Source organism: Mustela lutreola, chromosome 4 (genome assembly GCF_030435805.1).
Source record: "Mustela lutreola isolate mMusLut2 chromosome 4, mMusLut2.pri, whole genome shotgun sequence".
Taxonomy (NCBI): Eukaryota; Metazoa; Chordata; class Mammalia; order Carnivora; family Mustelidae; genus Mustela; species Mustela lutreola.
In genome coordinates this window covers 111,387,116-111,403,224 of record NC_081293.1, presented here as the reverse complement: position 1 = coordinate 111,403,224, position 16,109 = coordinate 111,387,116, and the positions used below count along the sequence as shown (strand labels likewise).

General features: G+C 39.9%; 1 protein-coding gene across 3 annotated transcripts in view; it reads left to right on the top strand.

Annotated features, from left to right (window-relative positions):
* NME8 (NME/NM23 family member 8) overlaps nucleotides 1-16,109 on the top strand; it is a 59,259-nt gene that overhangs the window by 11,255 nt on the left and 31,895 nt on the right. Inside the window, exon 6 of one of the 3 annotated variants that reach the window (XM_059170763.1) lies at nucleotides 5,173-5,289. The exons of the other annotated variants lie outside the window; for them this stretch is intronic. Coding sequence (XP_059026746.1) covers nucleotides 5,173-5,289 — 117 coding nt within the window. The remainder of the gene's footprint in view (nucleotides 1-5,172; nucleotides 5,290-16,109) is intronic. 3 annotated transcript variants of the gene reach the window in all.

Genomic DNA, 16,109 nt, shown 5'->3' with positions numbered 1-16,109 from the left:
AGATCATCTCCCCCTTCCAATTTCCCTCAACTCCCTTCTCCTCTCCATCTCCCCATGTCCTCTGTGTTATTTGTTATGCTCCACAAATAAGTGAAACCATATGATAATTGTCTATTAATATATTTCATAACTTGTCCTCTAGGAGCATGTAATGGGTTAAGGAGGTTAGACAATCATGCACTGCAATGATCAGAGAAAATAAAAATAAAATGGTATTTAGCTTTTCTGAGGAAATAATCAGAGATTTGTGTGATGAGTTGTTATTTACGGGGGTAAAAAATTGGAAATTTCTTTACTGCTCAGTAGCAGAGAATTGGTTCTAAGTATTCATGCATGCTAATACAAGGACACAGCTGTCTGATTACTATTAGTAATATATGTTCCTCCTGTCTCTGCATGTACAAATGTGTAGAAAGAAGAGAGAAAGAGCAATTCCCAGATTACCAGTAGTAGCTTTCTGTATATGGGGAAAGGATGTAGAAGTTAAGTTTTTTCTTGGTACTTTTTTTATATTTTTCCCAAATTCTGTGATGAATACACAACCTTCATGATCAGGAAGACATAACAAGTGCTATTTTCCAGAAGGAGAGTATTTACAGTTCAAAGCTGTGTGACACAGAGTGTAGCTGCTCTATAGAACTAGAGAGTTGGGTAGAGTAAGGAAAGGTTTCCCAGACAGGGCTTGGGCTCTTCTTTTACTATTGGATACTTGGATTATTATTTTTTTGTATTGGAAATAATTATTTTATTTTATTTTATTTAAAATTTTTTTTAACAACTATCATATGATCTCCCTGATATGAGGAAGTGGTGATGCAACATGGGGGCTTAAGTGGGTACGAGAAGAATAAATGAAAGAAGATGGGATTGGGAGGGAGACAAACCATAAGTGACTCTTAATCTCACAAAACAAACTGAGGGTTGCTGGGGGGAGGGGGGTTGGGAGAAGGGGGTGGGGTTATGGACATTGGGGAGGGTATGTGTTTTGGTGAGTGCTGTGAAGTGTGTAAACCTGGTGATTCACAGATCTGTACCCCTGGGGATAAAAATATATGTTTATAAAAAATAAAAAAAATAAAAAAAAACGTTAAAATTTTTTTTTTTTAAGATTTATTTATCTCTTTGTCGGAGAGAGAGAACACAAGTAGGGGAGCAGCAAGGAGCCCAATGTGAGACTCAGTCCCAGGACCCTAAGATCATGACCCTAGCCATAGGCAGATGCTTAACTGACTGAGCCTCCCAGGCATCCCCAGAAATCATTATTTTAAAAACACTTCTTGGATAGAACGTTTTGCTTCTATGAAATAACGATTTTGCAACAATTTCAAGGAATTGAATTACTGGGTTCATTGAGTTTTGAAAATTGCATTGCAGATTTTGCTCTAAGTTGGACATGTAGAATTTGGTGATTTAGGTGAGGGGTCATCCAGCTCTTTTGATAAAGTGCCAGATAGTATTTTCAACTTTGGCAAAATATAGTCTCTGTGCTGGGTCATTGTTTTCTCACCCTTGGCCTAGACATAGTTTAGGGAACCAGAGTGAGTAACATGCAAAAATAGGCTTGGTGGGCTAATATTAGGAACAGTGAGGAGACTAGTAGCAGTTAGGAGTGTGGGACAGGAAGAGAGATGGGGAAGGGGGACTGTCATGTAGCGTCTGGAGCTCTGGGACCACCACCCTGCCGGTTGGGCAGCTCTGATCAGGAGACCATACCCACCCTCCTTAACAGGCCCATCCAGTCCGCATTGTCTTATCTGCAATCCGTGCCTGGACTGTAAGTCCTCCCTCCCTTTCAGCCCTGTATAGCTAGCTCATCCTTCTCATGCTCAGAATATATTTTTCCTGACCAGTTCTCCCAGTTCTCTACCACCTTGCAAAGCCTTTCACTGTGTTACTTCTGTAATTGAGACGAGCGATTAGCACACTTTCTAAGATCTTTCATTATGGCTTTTAGCCTTTACTCCATTTTGTTGACTTTGGTTAAGTGTCCTTACTTAGAACATACTTCTTTGGAGCACAGAGTGATGACTGTTTACTCAGATTGTGTGTCTCAAGGCCAGGAGTAGAATTATATTCCCTTTATTCCTTCTTAGGTCAATAACTTTTTCCCCCGCTAATTAGAGGTCTTTTCCTTGCTAACTTAGCTATTTGGCTAAACCTCCTTCTCTCTCCCACCTCATCCCCATCATTTACTGGTCTTTAGATCAGTCTTAATCGATGACTGAGGACTTTGGCATGAGGACTCAAACATCTTTGAAAAACCCTGTCCTGCCATCCTTCCGGGGACCCTGGCAACCCACCCACACACATCCTGGCCTCTCAATCCTGACCTCTGCTGCCAATGAACTTTTCTCCAGGGCAGCTTTCAGCCAGTTGCTCACGCAGTCATGCTCCATATCCACAGCCATTCATCTAAGAATCTCCGTCTGTGCCCACGAAGCCACCAGCAAGCCCATTGCTTGTTTACATGGATATTCCTACAGTGGCTCTTCGTATTGCTCAGCTCACATAGCTGACGACAAATTCATCCAGCAAGTTTCAGCAGGAAGGTCTTTTTCAAGGGACATTAGAAAGTCTCCAAAACTGTTGGAAGGTTCCTTCTGGTGGGAAATGGTAAGTAGATCACAGTATTTATTAAAACCTTTCTCAAATGGATCCTTCTCATTGCCCTTTGAAGGTGATGATCTATTTCCAGTTAAAAAAAATAATGCTTGGGGCACCTGGGTGGCTCAGTGGGTTGAGCCGCTGCCTTTGGCTCAGGTCATGATCTCAAGGTCCTGGGATCGAGTCCCACGTCGGGCTCTCTGCTCAGCGGGGAGCCTGCTTCCTCCTCTCCCTCTCTCCCTCTCTGCCTACTTGTGATCTCTCTGTCAAATAAATAAATAAAATCTTAAAAAAATAATAATGCTTAAAATTTTTTTTTTATTTATTTCTTTTCAGTGTTCCAGAACTCATTGTTCATGCACCACACCCAGTGCTCCATGCAATATGTGCCCTCCTTAATACCCACCACCAGGCTCACCCAACCTCCCACACCCCTCCCCTCCAAAACCCTCTGTTTGTTTCTCAAAGTCTCTCGTGGTTTGTCTCCTCCTCCAATGTACCCCAAATGACTTCTCTCCATTCCCCATGTCCTTCATGTTATTCCTAAGGAATAATGCTTTTTTTGGATGCCTCTCTCCAAGTACCACCAGCTCTCTCCTTTGTCTCACAGCTAAATTTCACAGAAGAGTTTGAATATTTATTTTTACTCCATTTTTTCCACATCCCATTAATGCCTCAACCCATTCCATCTGCCTTCTGTCCGATTTTTCAAGCAGATTTGCTGTTGCTAGTGTACCCAATTACCAGCCTATTATTACATAAATGGCCACTTTTAGGCCCATCATGCTATTCCTCTCAAGTGTATTGAATGTGGTGGCCATGCCCTAGGAGGGCGTGAAACATTGGTTACTTTTGACTTTGTTACTTGGTGTCCCTTTCACCTACCTAGGTGTTATTCCCCTCTATCTCCTTTGCAGGTTTACCTTTCTTTATCCAGCCCTTAAATATTTATCTTATCGTGCTATACATGCTCCCTAGAAAATTTCCTCCACACAGTTTCAGTTGTCACCACCTACATATCAAGAACTCTAAGTTTACCTCTTCAGCTGATTCCTATACTTTGAGCTCCAGACTTCTATATCCAGCTGATGCTTTGGCTTTCCCTCTGTTGCCTGAAGGGCCCTTCATAAAGGATTGGTCCAATACCAGACCCTCCCCACTCCGCCCTGCCAGGAAATGTGGTCTTCTAGGTGTCACCACATTGGGTGATTAATATCTTAATTTATCCACTTTCTTGACAGAAACAGAAAACTCAGCCTAGTGACATCTCTGTACATCACACCCAATCAACTCCAGACCTCAACTTGTCAATTTCACCACCCAAGTCTTTCTCATACTCATCTGTGTCTTTCCATTCTTTCTGTCTCCATCACCAGTGCCACAGGCTGAGCAACCGTCTCTCACGGTCATCTCTAGAATAACCCCTAACGTGTATACAAGTATCTTCTCCCCTCTAACTCTTTCTAAACATGGTAGGTGAAATGATCGTTATTTATTTTTTAAAAAGTATTTTTATTTATTTATTTGAGAGAGAGAATGAGAGAGGGAGCATGAAAAGGGGGAGGGTCAGAGGGAAAAGCAGACTCCCCATGGAGCGGCGAGCCCGACCTGGAACTCCATCTCGGGATTCCAAGATCATGACCTGAGCCCAAGGCAGTTGCTTAACTAACTGAGCCATTCAGGTGCCCTGAAATGATCTTTGACAATTAACAGTTCAAATTGTGGTCACTGGCTCTGTTTAAACATGCTTAAGGCTTCCCACTGCACTTAGGTTAAAAGCTGTGTGATTCCGAGACCCACAGGCCTCTGCATGGTCTGGCTCCCTCTTGCAATTAGGCTTCATCTCATACCATGCATCCCCTCACTTTCTTGGCTGGTCTTCTCATTTGCCATATTCCCTTCTGGCCTCAGGACTGTTGCATCTCTATTCCTTTTGCCTGGAATGTTCTTTCTTCTCCATTTTGCCTTGTTATCCCTTACCCATCCTATATGTTTTGACTGAAGAATCCCTTCCTGGTATCGATAAGCAACTTTGCTGATCTCTTTGACCAGGACACATTCTTGTAGATGCTCTCAGTGCTTTGTACTTGGTGGTACTTGTCAAGGTTGTTATATTACATATGTTTATCTGTGTGTTTTTTCTCTTCTTTTTGGTAATTTAATTACGCCACATACCAGGATTGCTGTTCCATACCATCATGCCTGGAACAGTGCTAGTAAACAGGTTTTTGTGAATATGTGTTGAAAGATGGACAAAAGGGGGCATAGTGTAAAAAATAATTAGGGAAGGTAATACTGGGCAGCCTGTATAGAACCATCAAACATAATGCAGGGATGCTTTGCCTTTGGTTGTAGGAGAACAGATATTGTGGAGGGAGAATTCAAAGAGCTGGGTTTTTCAAATCGAGACGTAATTTCCCATCACTAAGACTTTATTTTAAAATGGCTAATTATAATAGCTAGAAAGGATTGGTAGGGTGTGGGGCTGGGTGGGATGACTTCGTCAAGTTGAATACCAGACTTTTCCTAAAAATGGAAGTTTCCTTCATGCTTTCTTTTCCCGTATAGAATGGCAAAATTATTGCAAAGATCCATGGTGCAAATGCACCACTTGTTAATCAAAAAATTATTAACTTGGTTGAAGAGGAGAAGAAAATTGCAGCAGGTGAAATGATTCGACCTCAGGTAATACTTCACAGTTTTATTCTTAAAAAAGTGCATTACATATTTTTTGTTGTATTTTCCCAAGTTTTATGACCATCTAGGTGTCTGAATGATACAGACTTTCTGGGAGGTATTTTGGAAATATGAATCAAAAGCCTTAAAAAACTCCTTATCCTTTGACTGAACAATAACACTCCAATAATTTTCCCAACAAAGATAATAAGACAAATATAGAAAAGAGCACTTATAGCACAGTTGTCTGTTATTAAAAATTTGGTATCAGTCTAAATGTCGAGCCACCCCCAGGTGCCATGGTGTCTCTTTTGGTTAAGCATCTGTTTTCAGTTCAGGTCATGATCTCAGAGATTTGGAATCAACCCGAGAGCCTGCTTCTCCCTCTCCCTTTGCCCCTCTTCCCTGCTCGCGTGCTCGCTCTCTCTTGCTCTCTCTCAAATAAAACAATAAATGTCCAGCATTGCTGAGCAAGTTCCATAAGATGTCTGTAATTTTTGTCATAAATTATACAAATCCATGCAGTGGAATATTATTTAGTGTGTTCTGGCTCAGGACTTACTGTTATGGAAAGAGGACCAAGATCGATTGACAAATGAAAACAAGACATCACTTTGCTAGGACACTTAGAATAAGATCCTGTGTGGGAAGTGTATCATTTATGTAATGGAAGGTAAACTATTTAAAAATTAAGAAAGAAGCTACAAAGCATGTGGAGGTATGGACATAATAGTATTAGAAAGGAAGCCACAGAGGAAAGTGATCAGAAATACAGGCAGATAAGGAAGAGCTACCAGTGTTGGGGAAGTGAACACGTCAGAGCTTGCGCATGTGCTCATATGCACACACAATACATCCACGCACGCCAAACCGACCACAAGAGCAAAAAGGGAAAGTATGAACTTAAAAAGTGGAAAGTAGAGACAAGAAATACTGAAAAATAGAAAGAAGAAGGTACAGGTTCAAGGTTGTATTAAGTATTTGCTATAAAAAGTTTCAGTTTAAATAAGGAAAGGATTAAAAAAATTGATAAACAGACTTAGGAATATTGGGTTAGCTCTTTGCATAAGAAATGTATACCATTTTCTCATATCATATACATAGATTACAGAGTTGGATATGAAGAAACAAGCATGAAAGTATTAGAAGAAAGTACTCGTGAATGTTTGTATTGCCATAGGTTGAGGAAGGCATTGTAACCATAACACAAGAGATATCAAAAAAGGAAAACTTGATAGATTTGATATTTAAAACCTTGAAGTGCATCCTAAAATGTAAAAGGAAAACAGCAAACTGGGAAAAATTCTTGTACTCTATGTCAATGTGCTAATACCCATACCACGCACAAAGTTGAGTGAGTTGAGTGTTAAGAAAAAAATGATCTTTTGGGGAATTTACACTTATAATAGTGATTTTTCATATCAAAAGACATTTTTCTTTCCTTTGCTTTTCAGGTTTTCTTATTTGTCAGGGAATCTTCTCCCTTCCCTTTTCTTTGTGTCTCCCTTTCACTGCTGCACCCCTTACCCCATTCCCACTTGTTTGTGAAAATTGTAATAACTAGGAATTACTGAGGAGCTGCTGCTTGCCAAGATTTTAAAAGAGATATCCTCATTTAATATAGACAGAAATCTTTCCTTCGTAGTTATATTGAGATATAGCTGACAAATAACATTGTATTAATTGAAAGTATATGGCATAATGATTTAATATCTGTCTATACTGTGAAATGATTACTGAGTTTAACATGTGTCACCTTCCCTAGTTAACAGTTTGTAGTTGTTGTTGTTGTGATGAAGACTTTCAAGATCTACTCTCTTAGCAACTTTCAAGTATACCATACAGTATTATTAGGTATAGTCACCATGCTGTGTGTTATACTGTTAGAACTTACTTACCTTATAACTAGAGGTTTATACCTTTGGGTACATTCACCCAGCTCCTCCACTTCCCACTCTCTACCTCAGGTAACTGCCATTCTGTTCTTTGTGTTTATGAGTTCAGTGTTTTGTTTTTTTTTTTTTTTTAGATTTCACATATTAGTGAGATCGTATAGTATTTGTCTTTCTCTGTCTGACTGGTCTCATTTAGCATAGTGCTCTCTAGGTCCGTAAATAGTAGACTTTCCTCCTTTGTTATGTATGAGTAATATTTCATTGCATACATATGCCACATTGTCTTTATCCACTCATCCATTGATGGACATTTAGGTTTTCTGCATATTTTGGCTATTGTGGGTATGCACACAACTTTTTTTTTTTTTTTTTTTTTTTTTTTTTTTAGAGAAAGAGACAGGAGAGGGGCAGAGGGAGAGAGAGAATCCCAAGCAGTCTCCAACCACAACTGCCTGGAGCTTGTGTGGGGCTCTATCCCATGACCCTGAGATCATTACCTGAGCTGAAATCAAGAGCAGGACACCCAGCAACTGAGCCATCTGGGTGCACTCACACATAACTCGTTGAGATAGTGATTTCATAGTTGATCATAGTAGTCTCTTAAGATCCTTTGTATTTCATGTGATATCTTTTTAAAAGTGTTTTCTTGCATATCTTTTTCTTTTAATTAATTAATTAATTTTAAAGATTTTATTTATTTGACAGAGATCACAATTAGGCAGAGAGACAGAAGGGAGAGAGGGGTAAGTGGGCTCCCTGCTGAGCAGAGAATCTGATGCAGTGCTCTATCCCAGGACTCTGAGATCATGACCTGAGCCAAAGGCAGGGGCTTAACCCACTGAGCTACCCAGGCGCCCCTGCCTCTTGCATTTCTAATTTTATTTATTTGAGTCCTCTTTTTTTCTTCACAGTCTCGCTAGCTCAGGTCATGATCTCAGAGTCCTGGGATTGAGTCCTGCATCGGGCTCTCTGCTCAGTGGACATTTTATTTTTTTAAAAAACCAGCTTTCAGTTTCATCGAGTTTTCTATTTATCTATGTAGTATCCATTTTATTTATTTCTCCTCTGAACTCTGTTATTACTTTCATCTATTAACTTTGACTCCATTAGGTCTCGTTTTTTAGCTTCTTAAAATGAAAAGTTAGGTTGCATATTTGAGATCTTTTTTTTTTCTTAACGTAAGCATTTATCACTATAAACTTCCTTCTAGAACTCTTGTTGCACTTTGACAGTTATGGTATGTAGTATTTCCATTTTCATTTGTCTCAGGTACTTTCAGATTTCTCTTTTGATTTCTTCTTTGACCCATTGGTTGTTCACAGATTTGTGAATTTTCCAGGTTTCTTCTTGTAGTTGGTTTCTAGTTTCATACTGTTGTGGTGGAAAAAGATGCTTGATATGGCCTAACATGTGGTCCGTCCTGGAGAATATTCCATGTGCACTTGAGAAGAATGTGTCTTCTGCTGCTTTTGGGTGGAATGTTTTGTAAGTGTTAAGTCCATCTGGTCTAACATATAGCTTAAATCCATTGTTTTCTTACTGATTTTTCTGTATGGGTGGTTTATCCAAATGTAGCTGGTTGCACTGAACCCAACAACTGAACCCCTCTGATGGCTGCTGTAGTCAGGCTGTAAGGGATGTGTCCTTTGGGAACACCCACAAAGGCTGGGGTAGGTTGCCAGATGTGTGCTCAAGCCATGGACATCACCCACCTTCTGCAGGGCAAGAGGGAAGGTGCCAAGATCATGCCTGGTACCTGTCTTCCTCCCTGTTTGGAGAGGATCTGTGTTCATTTATGGGCTTGCCTCTTAGCCTACAGCTTTTGAGAGTTTCAAATAGGCTTCTTTCAGAGAAAACTGGGCGTCAGTGAGTTGCCTGTGCACCGAGTCCTGATGGGATAGCCACAGCCTGTCCTTATCAGCCTGTTAAGAACTGTTTGTTTACTCTCGCCTTTTGGGACTCATGGACACAAACTGTATTTGGCTTTCAGAGGTAGGGATTTGGGGGACTTAGCTCTCAAATGGAAGTCTTGAAATTTGGCACATAATAGGGTGAGTCTAAACCCAACTGTGTGTCACTGTGGTGATGGTGAAGTTGATGGTAAAGTTGTGTCTGAAACTCTTCTACTCTCCTACCCGTTTCAATATGGGTTTTTCCCCGCCCCTCATTCACCTGACATGTGGCAGTTGCTTAGCCTTTCTCTGGATTTCTTTCAGGGGAAAATTTTTTTTATAGAGAGCTGTAGATTTGGTGCATTTATGGGAGGAAGTTAAGTTCAGCCTTTTATATTGCCATCTTGAATGGGAATCTCAAGAAATCTTATGAGAGATGGGGCACCTGGGGGGCTCAGTTGTTAAGCATCTGCCTGTGGCTCAGGTCATGATTCCAGGGTCCTGGGATCAAGCTCCGCACTGAGTGGTGCATCCGGCTGCCTGCTCAGTGGGAGGTCTGCTTCTCCCTGTCCATTCCCCTTGCTTGTGTTCCCTCTCTTGCTGTTTCTCTCTGTCAAATAAATAAATAAAATCTTTAAAAAACTCAAAATCTTATGAGATAGTTACAAATAATAAGACAGGGATTTAAAAATGTTAAGTCATTTCCCCAAAAACAAACAGCTGGTAGGCGTTGATACCAGAATTGGATATCAGGCAGAGTAACTCCTAAATATATATCTCTTTTTTTTAAATTGGCATACATGTTTTATTCATAATACCCTCATCAGGGCGCCTGGGTGGCTCAGTGGGTTAAGCCGCTGCCTTCAGCTCAGGTCATGATCTCAGAGTCCTGGGATCGAGTCCCGCATCGGGCTCTCTGCTCAGCAGAGAGCCTGCTTCCCTCTCTCTCTGCCTGCCTCTCCATCTACTTGTGATTTCTCTCTGTCAAATAAATAAATAAAATGTTTAAAAAAAAATAATAATAATACCCTCATCAATTTAATCTCTGCATCATCTTTTTTTATTCCTAAGATAATTTATTTGTGCCTTCTTCTCTTTTTCTTTTTTTTAAAAATTTTTAATTTTTTATAAACATATAATATATTTTTATCCCCAGGGGTACAGGTCTGTGAATCGCCAGGTTTACACATTTCACAGCACTCACCAAAGCACATACCCTCCCCAATGTTCATAACCCCCCCCTTCTCCCAACCACCCTCCCCCCAGCAACCCTCAGTTTGTTTTGTGAAATTAAGAGTCACTTATGGTTTGTCTCCCTCCCAATCCCATCTTGTTTCATTGATTCTTCTCCTACCCACTTAAGCCCCCATGTTGCATCACCACTTCCTCATATCAGGGAGATCATATGATAGTTGTCTTTCTCCGCTTGACTTATTTCACTAAGCATGATACACTCAGTTCCATCCACGTTGTCGCAAATGGCAAGATTTCATTTCTTTTGATGGCTGCATAGTATTCCATTGTGTATATATACCACATCTTCTTGATCCATTCATCTGTTGATGGACATCTAGGTTCTTTCCATAGTTTGGCTATTGTGGACATTGCTGCTATAAACATTCGGGTGCACGTGCCCCTTCAGATCACTATGTTTGTATCTTTAGGGTAAATACCCAGTAGTGCAATTGCCGGGTCATAGGGCAGTTCTATTTTCAACATTTTGAGGAACCTTCATGCTGTTTTCTAGAGTGGTTGCACCAGCTTGCATTCCCACCAACAGTGTAGGAGGATTCCCCTTTCTCCGCATCTTCACCAGCATCTGTCATTTCCTGACTTGTTGATTTTAGTTATTCTGACTGGTGTGAGGTGATATCTCATTATGGTTTTGATCTGTATTTACCTGTTGCTGAGTGATATGGAGCACTTTTTCATTGTCTGTTGGCCATCTGCATGTCTTCTTTGCAGAAATGTCTGTTCATGTCCTCTGCCCATTTCTTGATTGGATTATTTGTTCTTTGGGTGTCGAGTTTGCTAAGTTCTTTATGGATTTCGGACACTAGTCCTTTATCTGATATGTCATTTGCAAATATCTTCTCCCATTCTGTCAGTTGTCTTTTGATTTTGTTAACTGTTTCCATTGCTGTGCAAAAGCTTTTGATCTTGATGAAATCCCAATAGTTCATTTTTGCCCTGGCTTCCCTTGCCTTTGGCGATGTTCCTAGGAAGATGTTGCTGCGGCTGAGGTCGAAGAGGTTGCTGCCTGTGTTCTCCTCAAGGAATTTGATGGATTCCTTTCTCACATTGAGGTCCATCATCCATTTTGAGTCTATTTTTGTGTGTGGTGTAAGGAAATGGTCCAATTTCATTTTTCTGCATGTGGCTGTCCAATTTTCCCAACACCATTTATTGAAGAGGCTGTCTTTTTTCCATTGGACATTCTTTCCTGCTTTGTCAAAGATTAGTTGACCATAGAGTTGAGGGTCTATTTATGGGCTCTGTGTTCTGTTCCATTGATCTATGTGTCTGTTTTTGTGCCAGTACCATGGTGTCTTGATGATGACAGCTTTGTAATAGAGCTTAAAGTCCAGAATTGTGATGCCACCAACTTTGGCTTGATTTTTCAATATTCCTTTGGCTATTTGAGGTCTTTTCTGGTTCCATATGAATTTTAGAATTATTTGTTCAATTTCTTTGAAAAAGATGGGTGGTACTTTGATAGGAATTGCATTAAATGTGTAGATTGCTTTAGGTAGCATAGACATTTTCACAATATTTATTCTTCCATTCCAGGAGCATGGAACATTTTTCCATTGCTTTGTGTCTTCCTCAATTTCTTTCATGAGTACTTTATAGTTTTCTGAGTATAGATTCTTAGCCTCTTTGGTTAGGTTTATTCCTAGGTATCTTATGGTTTGGGGTGCAATTGTAAATGGGATTGACTCCTTAATTTCTCTTTCTTCTGTCTTGTTGTTGGTGTAGAGAAATACAACTGATTTCTGTGCATTGATTTTATATCCTGACACTTTACTGAATTCCTGTACGAGTTCTAGCAGTTTTGGAGTGGAGTCTTTTGGGTTTTCCACATATAGTATCATATCATTTGCGAAGAGTGATAATTTGACTTCCTCTTTGCCGATTTGGATGCCTTTAATTTCCTTTTGTTGTCTGATATTGAGGCTAGAACTTCTAGTACTATGTTGAATAGCAGTGGTGATAATGGACATCCCTGCCGTGTTCCTGACCTTAGCAAAAAAGCTTTCAGTTTTTCTCCATTGAGAATGATATTTGTGGTGGGTTTTTCATAGATGCCTTTGATAATATTGAGGTATGTGCCCTCTATCCCTACACTTTGAAGAGTTTTGGTCAGGAAGGGATGCTATACTTTGTCAAATGCTTTTTCAGCATCTATTGAGAGTATGATATGGTTCTTGTTCTTTATGTGTTGTATCACATAGACTGATTTGCGGAAGTTGAACCAACCTTGCAGCCCTCGAATAAATCCCACTTGGTCGTGGTGAATAATCCTTTTAATGTACTGTTGAATCCTACTGGCTACTATTTTGGTGAGAATTTTCGCATCTGTGTTCATCAAGGATATTGGTCTGTAAATCTCTTTTTTGATGGAATCCTTGTCTGGTTTTGGGATCAAGGTGATGCTGGCCTCATAAAATGAGTTTGGAAGTTATCCTTCCATTTCTATTTTTTGGAACAGTTTCAGGAGAATAGGAATTAGTTCTTCTTTAAATGTTTGGTAGAATTCCCCTGGGAAACCATCTGGCCCTGGGCATTTGTTTGTTTGGAGATTCTTGATGACTGTTTCAATCTCCTTACTGGTTATGGGTCTGTTCAGGTTTTCTATTTCTTCCTGCTTCAGTTGTGGTAGTTTATATGTCTCTAGAAATGCATCCATTTCTTCCAGATTGTCAAATTTTTTGGCGTAGAGTTGCTCATAGTATGTTCTTATAATTGTTTGTATTTCTTTGGTGTTAGTTGTGATCTCTCCTCTTTCATTCATGATTTTATTTATTTGGGTCCTTTCTATTTTCTTTTTGATACGTCTGGCCAGGGGGTTATCAATTTTATTAATTCTTTCAAAGAATCAGCTCCTAGTTTCATTGATTTGTTCTATTGTTTTTTTAGTTTCTATTTCATTGATTTCTGCTCTGATCTTTATGATTTCTCTTCTCCTGCTGGGCTTAGGGTTTCTTTCTTGTTCTTTCTCGAGCTCCTTTAGGTATAGGGTTAGGTTGTGTACCTGAGACCTTTCTTGTTTCTTGAGAAAGGCTTGTACTGCTATGTATTTTCCTCTCAGGACTGCCTTTGTTGTGTCCCACAGATTTTGAACCGTTGTATTTTCATTATCATTTCTTTCCATGTTTTTTTTCAATTCTTCTTTAATTTCCTGTTTGACCCATTCATTCTTTAGAAGGATGCTGTTTAGTCTCCATGTATTTGGGTTCTTTCCAAACTTCCTCTTGTGGTTGAGTTCTAGCTTCAGAGCATTGTGCTCTGAAAATATGCAGGGAATGATCCCAATGTCTTGATACCAGTTGAGTCCTGATTTAGGACTGAGGATGTGATGTATTCTGGAGAATGTTGCATGTGCACTAGAGAAGAATGTGTATTCTGTTACTTTGGGATGAGATTTTCTGAATATATCTGTGATGTCCATCTGGTCCAGTGTGTCATTTAAGGCCTTTATTTCCTTGTTGATCTTTTGCTTGGATGATCTGTCCATTTCAGTGAGGGGAGTGTTAAAGTCCCCTACTATTATTGTATTATTGTTTATGTGTTTCTTTGATTTTGTTATTAATTGGTTTATATAGTTGGCTGCTCCCACGTTGGGGACATAGACATTTAAAATTGTTAGATCTTCTTGTTGGACAGACCCTTTGAGTATGATATAGTTTTGGCTTAAAATCGAATTGATCTTATATAAGGATTGCCACTCTGATGTCCATTAGCATGGTAAATTCTTTTCCACCCCCTCACTTTAAATCTGGAGGTGTCTTCGGGCTTAAAATGAGTTTCTTGGAGGCAACATATTGATGGGTTTTGTTTTTTTATCCATTCTGATACCCTGTGTCTTTTGATTGTGGCATTTAGCCCGTTAACATGCACGGTAATTATTGAGAGATATGAATTTAGTGCCATTTTATTGCCTATAAGGTGACTGTTACTGTATATTGTCTCTGTTACTTTCTGATCTACCACTTATAGGCTCTCTCTTTGCTTAGAGGACCCCTTTCAGTATTTCCTGTAAAGCTGGTTTGGTGTTTGCAAATTCTTTCAGTTCTTGTTTGTCCTGGAAGCCTTTAATCTCTCATTCTATTTTCAATGATAGCCTAGCTGGATATAGTATTCTTGGCTGCATTTTTTTCTCATTTAGTGCTCTGAATATATCATGCCAGCTCTTTCTGGCCTGCCAGGTCTCTGTGGATAAGTCTTCTGCCAGTCTCATATTTTTGCCATTGTATGTTACAGACTTCTTTTGCCGGGCTGCTTTCAGGATTTTCTCTTTGTCACTAAGACTTGTAAATTTTACTTTAGGTGACAGGGTGTAGGCCTATTCTTATTGATTTTGAGGGGCGTTCTCTGAACCTCCTGAATTTTGATGCTCGTTCCCTTTGCCATATTGGGGAAATTCTCCCCAATAATTCTCTCCCGTATACCTTCTGCTCCCTTCTCTTTTTCTTCTTCTTCTGGAATCCCAATTATTCTAATGTTGTTTTGTCTTATGGTGTCACTTATCTCTCGAATTCTCCCCTTGTGGTCCAGTAGCTGTTTGTCCCTCTTTTGCTCAGTTTCTTTATTCTCTGTCATTTGGTCTTCTATATCGCTAATTCTTTTTCTGCCTCATTTATCCTAGCAGTGAGAGCCTCCATTTTTGATTGCACCTCATTAATAGCTTTTTTGATTTCAACTTGGTTAGATTTTAGTTCTTTTATTTCTCCATAATGGCTTTTATATCTCTCGAGAGGGTTTCTCTAATATCTTCCATGCCTTTTTCAAGCCCGGCTAGAAGCTTGAGAATTGTCATTCTGAACTCTAGATCTGACATATTAGCAACATCTGTATTGATTAGGTCCCTAGCCTTCAGTACTGCCTGTTGTTTTTTTTTTTGTGGTGAATTTTTCCACCTGGTCATTTTTTCCAGATAAGAGTATATGAAGGAGCAAGTAAAATACTAAAAGTGTGGCAACAACCCCAGGAAAATATGCTTTAACCAAATCAGAAGAGATCTCAAATCGTGAGGGGGGGGGGCGGGGAGAAAGGGGATAACAAGAAGTCCAGAAAGAAAGAAAGAAAAAAGAAAAAAAAAAAGAAAAGAATTAAAAAAAGAAAACGAATAAAGAAAAGTATAAAAAGAAAAAAATATATATTAGATAAACTAGTTTAAAAACATTAAACAGAAAAAGGTAAAAGTTAAAAAAATTTTAGCAGAAGAACAGAAAAAAATTAAGAAAAAAAAATTAAATTAACTGCAAGACTAAAGAATCACAGGGAGAAAGCCATGAGTTCTGTGCTTTGCTTTCTCCTCCTCTGGAATTCTGCTGCTCTCCTTGGTATTGAAACTGCACTCCTTGGTAGGTGAACTTGGTCTTGGCTGGATTTCTTGTTGATCTTCTGGGGGAGAGGCCTGGTGTAGTGATTCTCAAGTATCTTTGCCCCAGGCGGAATTGCACCGCCCTTACCAGGGGTCGGGCTTAGTAATCCGCTCGGGTTTGCTTTCAGGAGCTTTTGTTCCCTGATCGCTTTCCATAGAGTTCCGGAGGACGGGAATACAAATGGCAGCCTCAAGTGGTCTCCAGCCCGGAGGCGCCTAGATCCAGGGTCCCCACTCCTCAGTGCGCCCTCAGTGAACAGCGCCCAGTTACACCTGTCTGCCTGACCTCTGGCCGCGCTCTGAGCTCACCGAGCCTGTGGCTGGCTCAAGGTAACACTGAGCTATGATCTTACTGTCGGCTCTGTCTCTGTAGCCGCCTTTCCTGTTCCAATACCTGCAAGTTCTGTGACACTCAGACACCCCCGATCCTTCTGT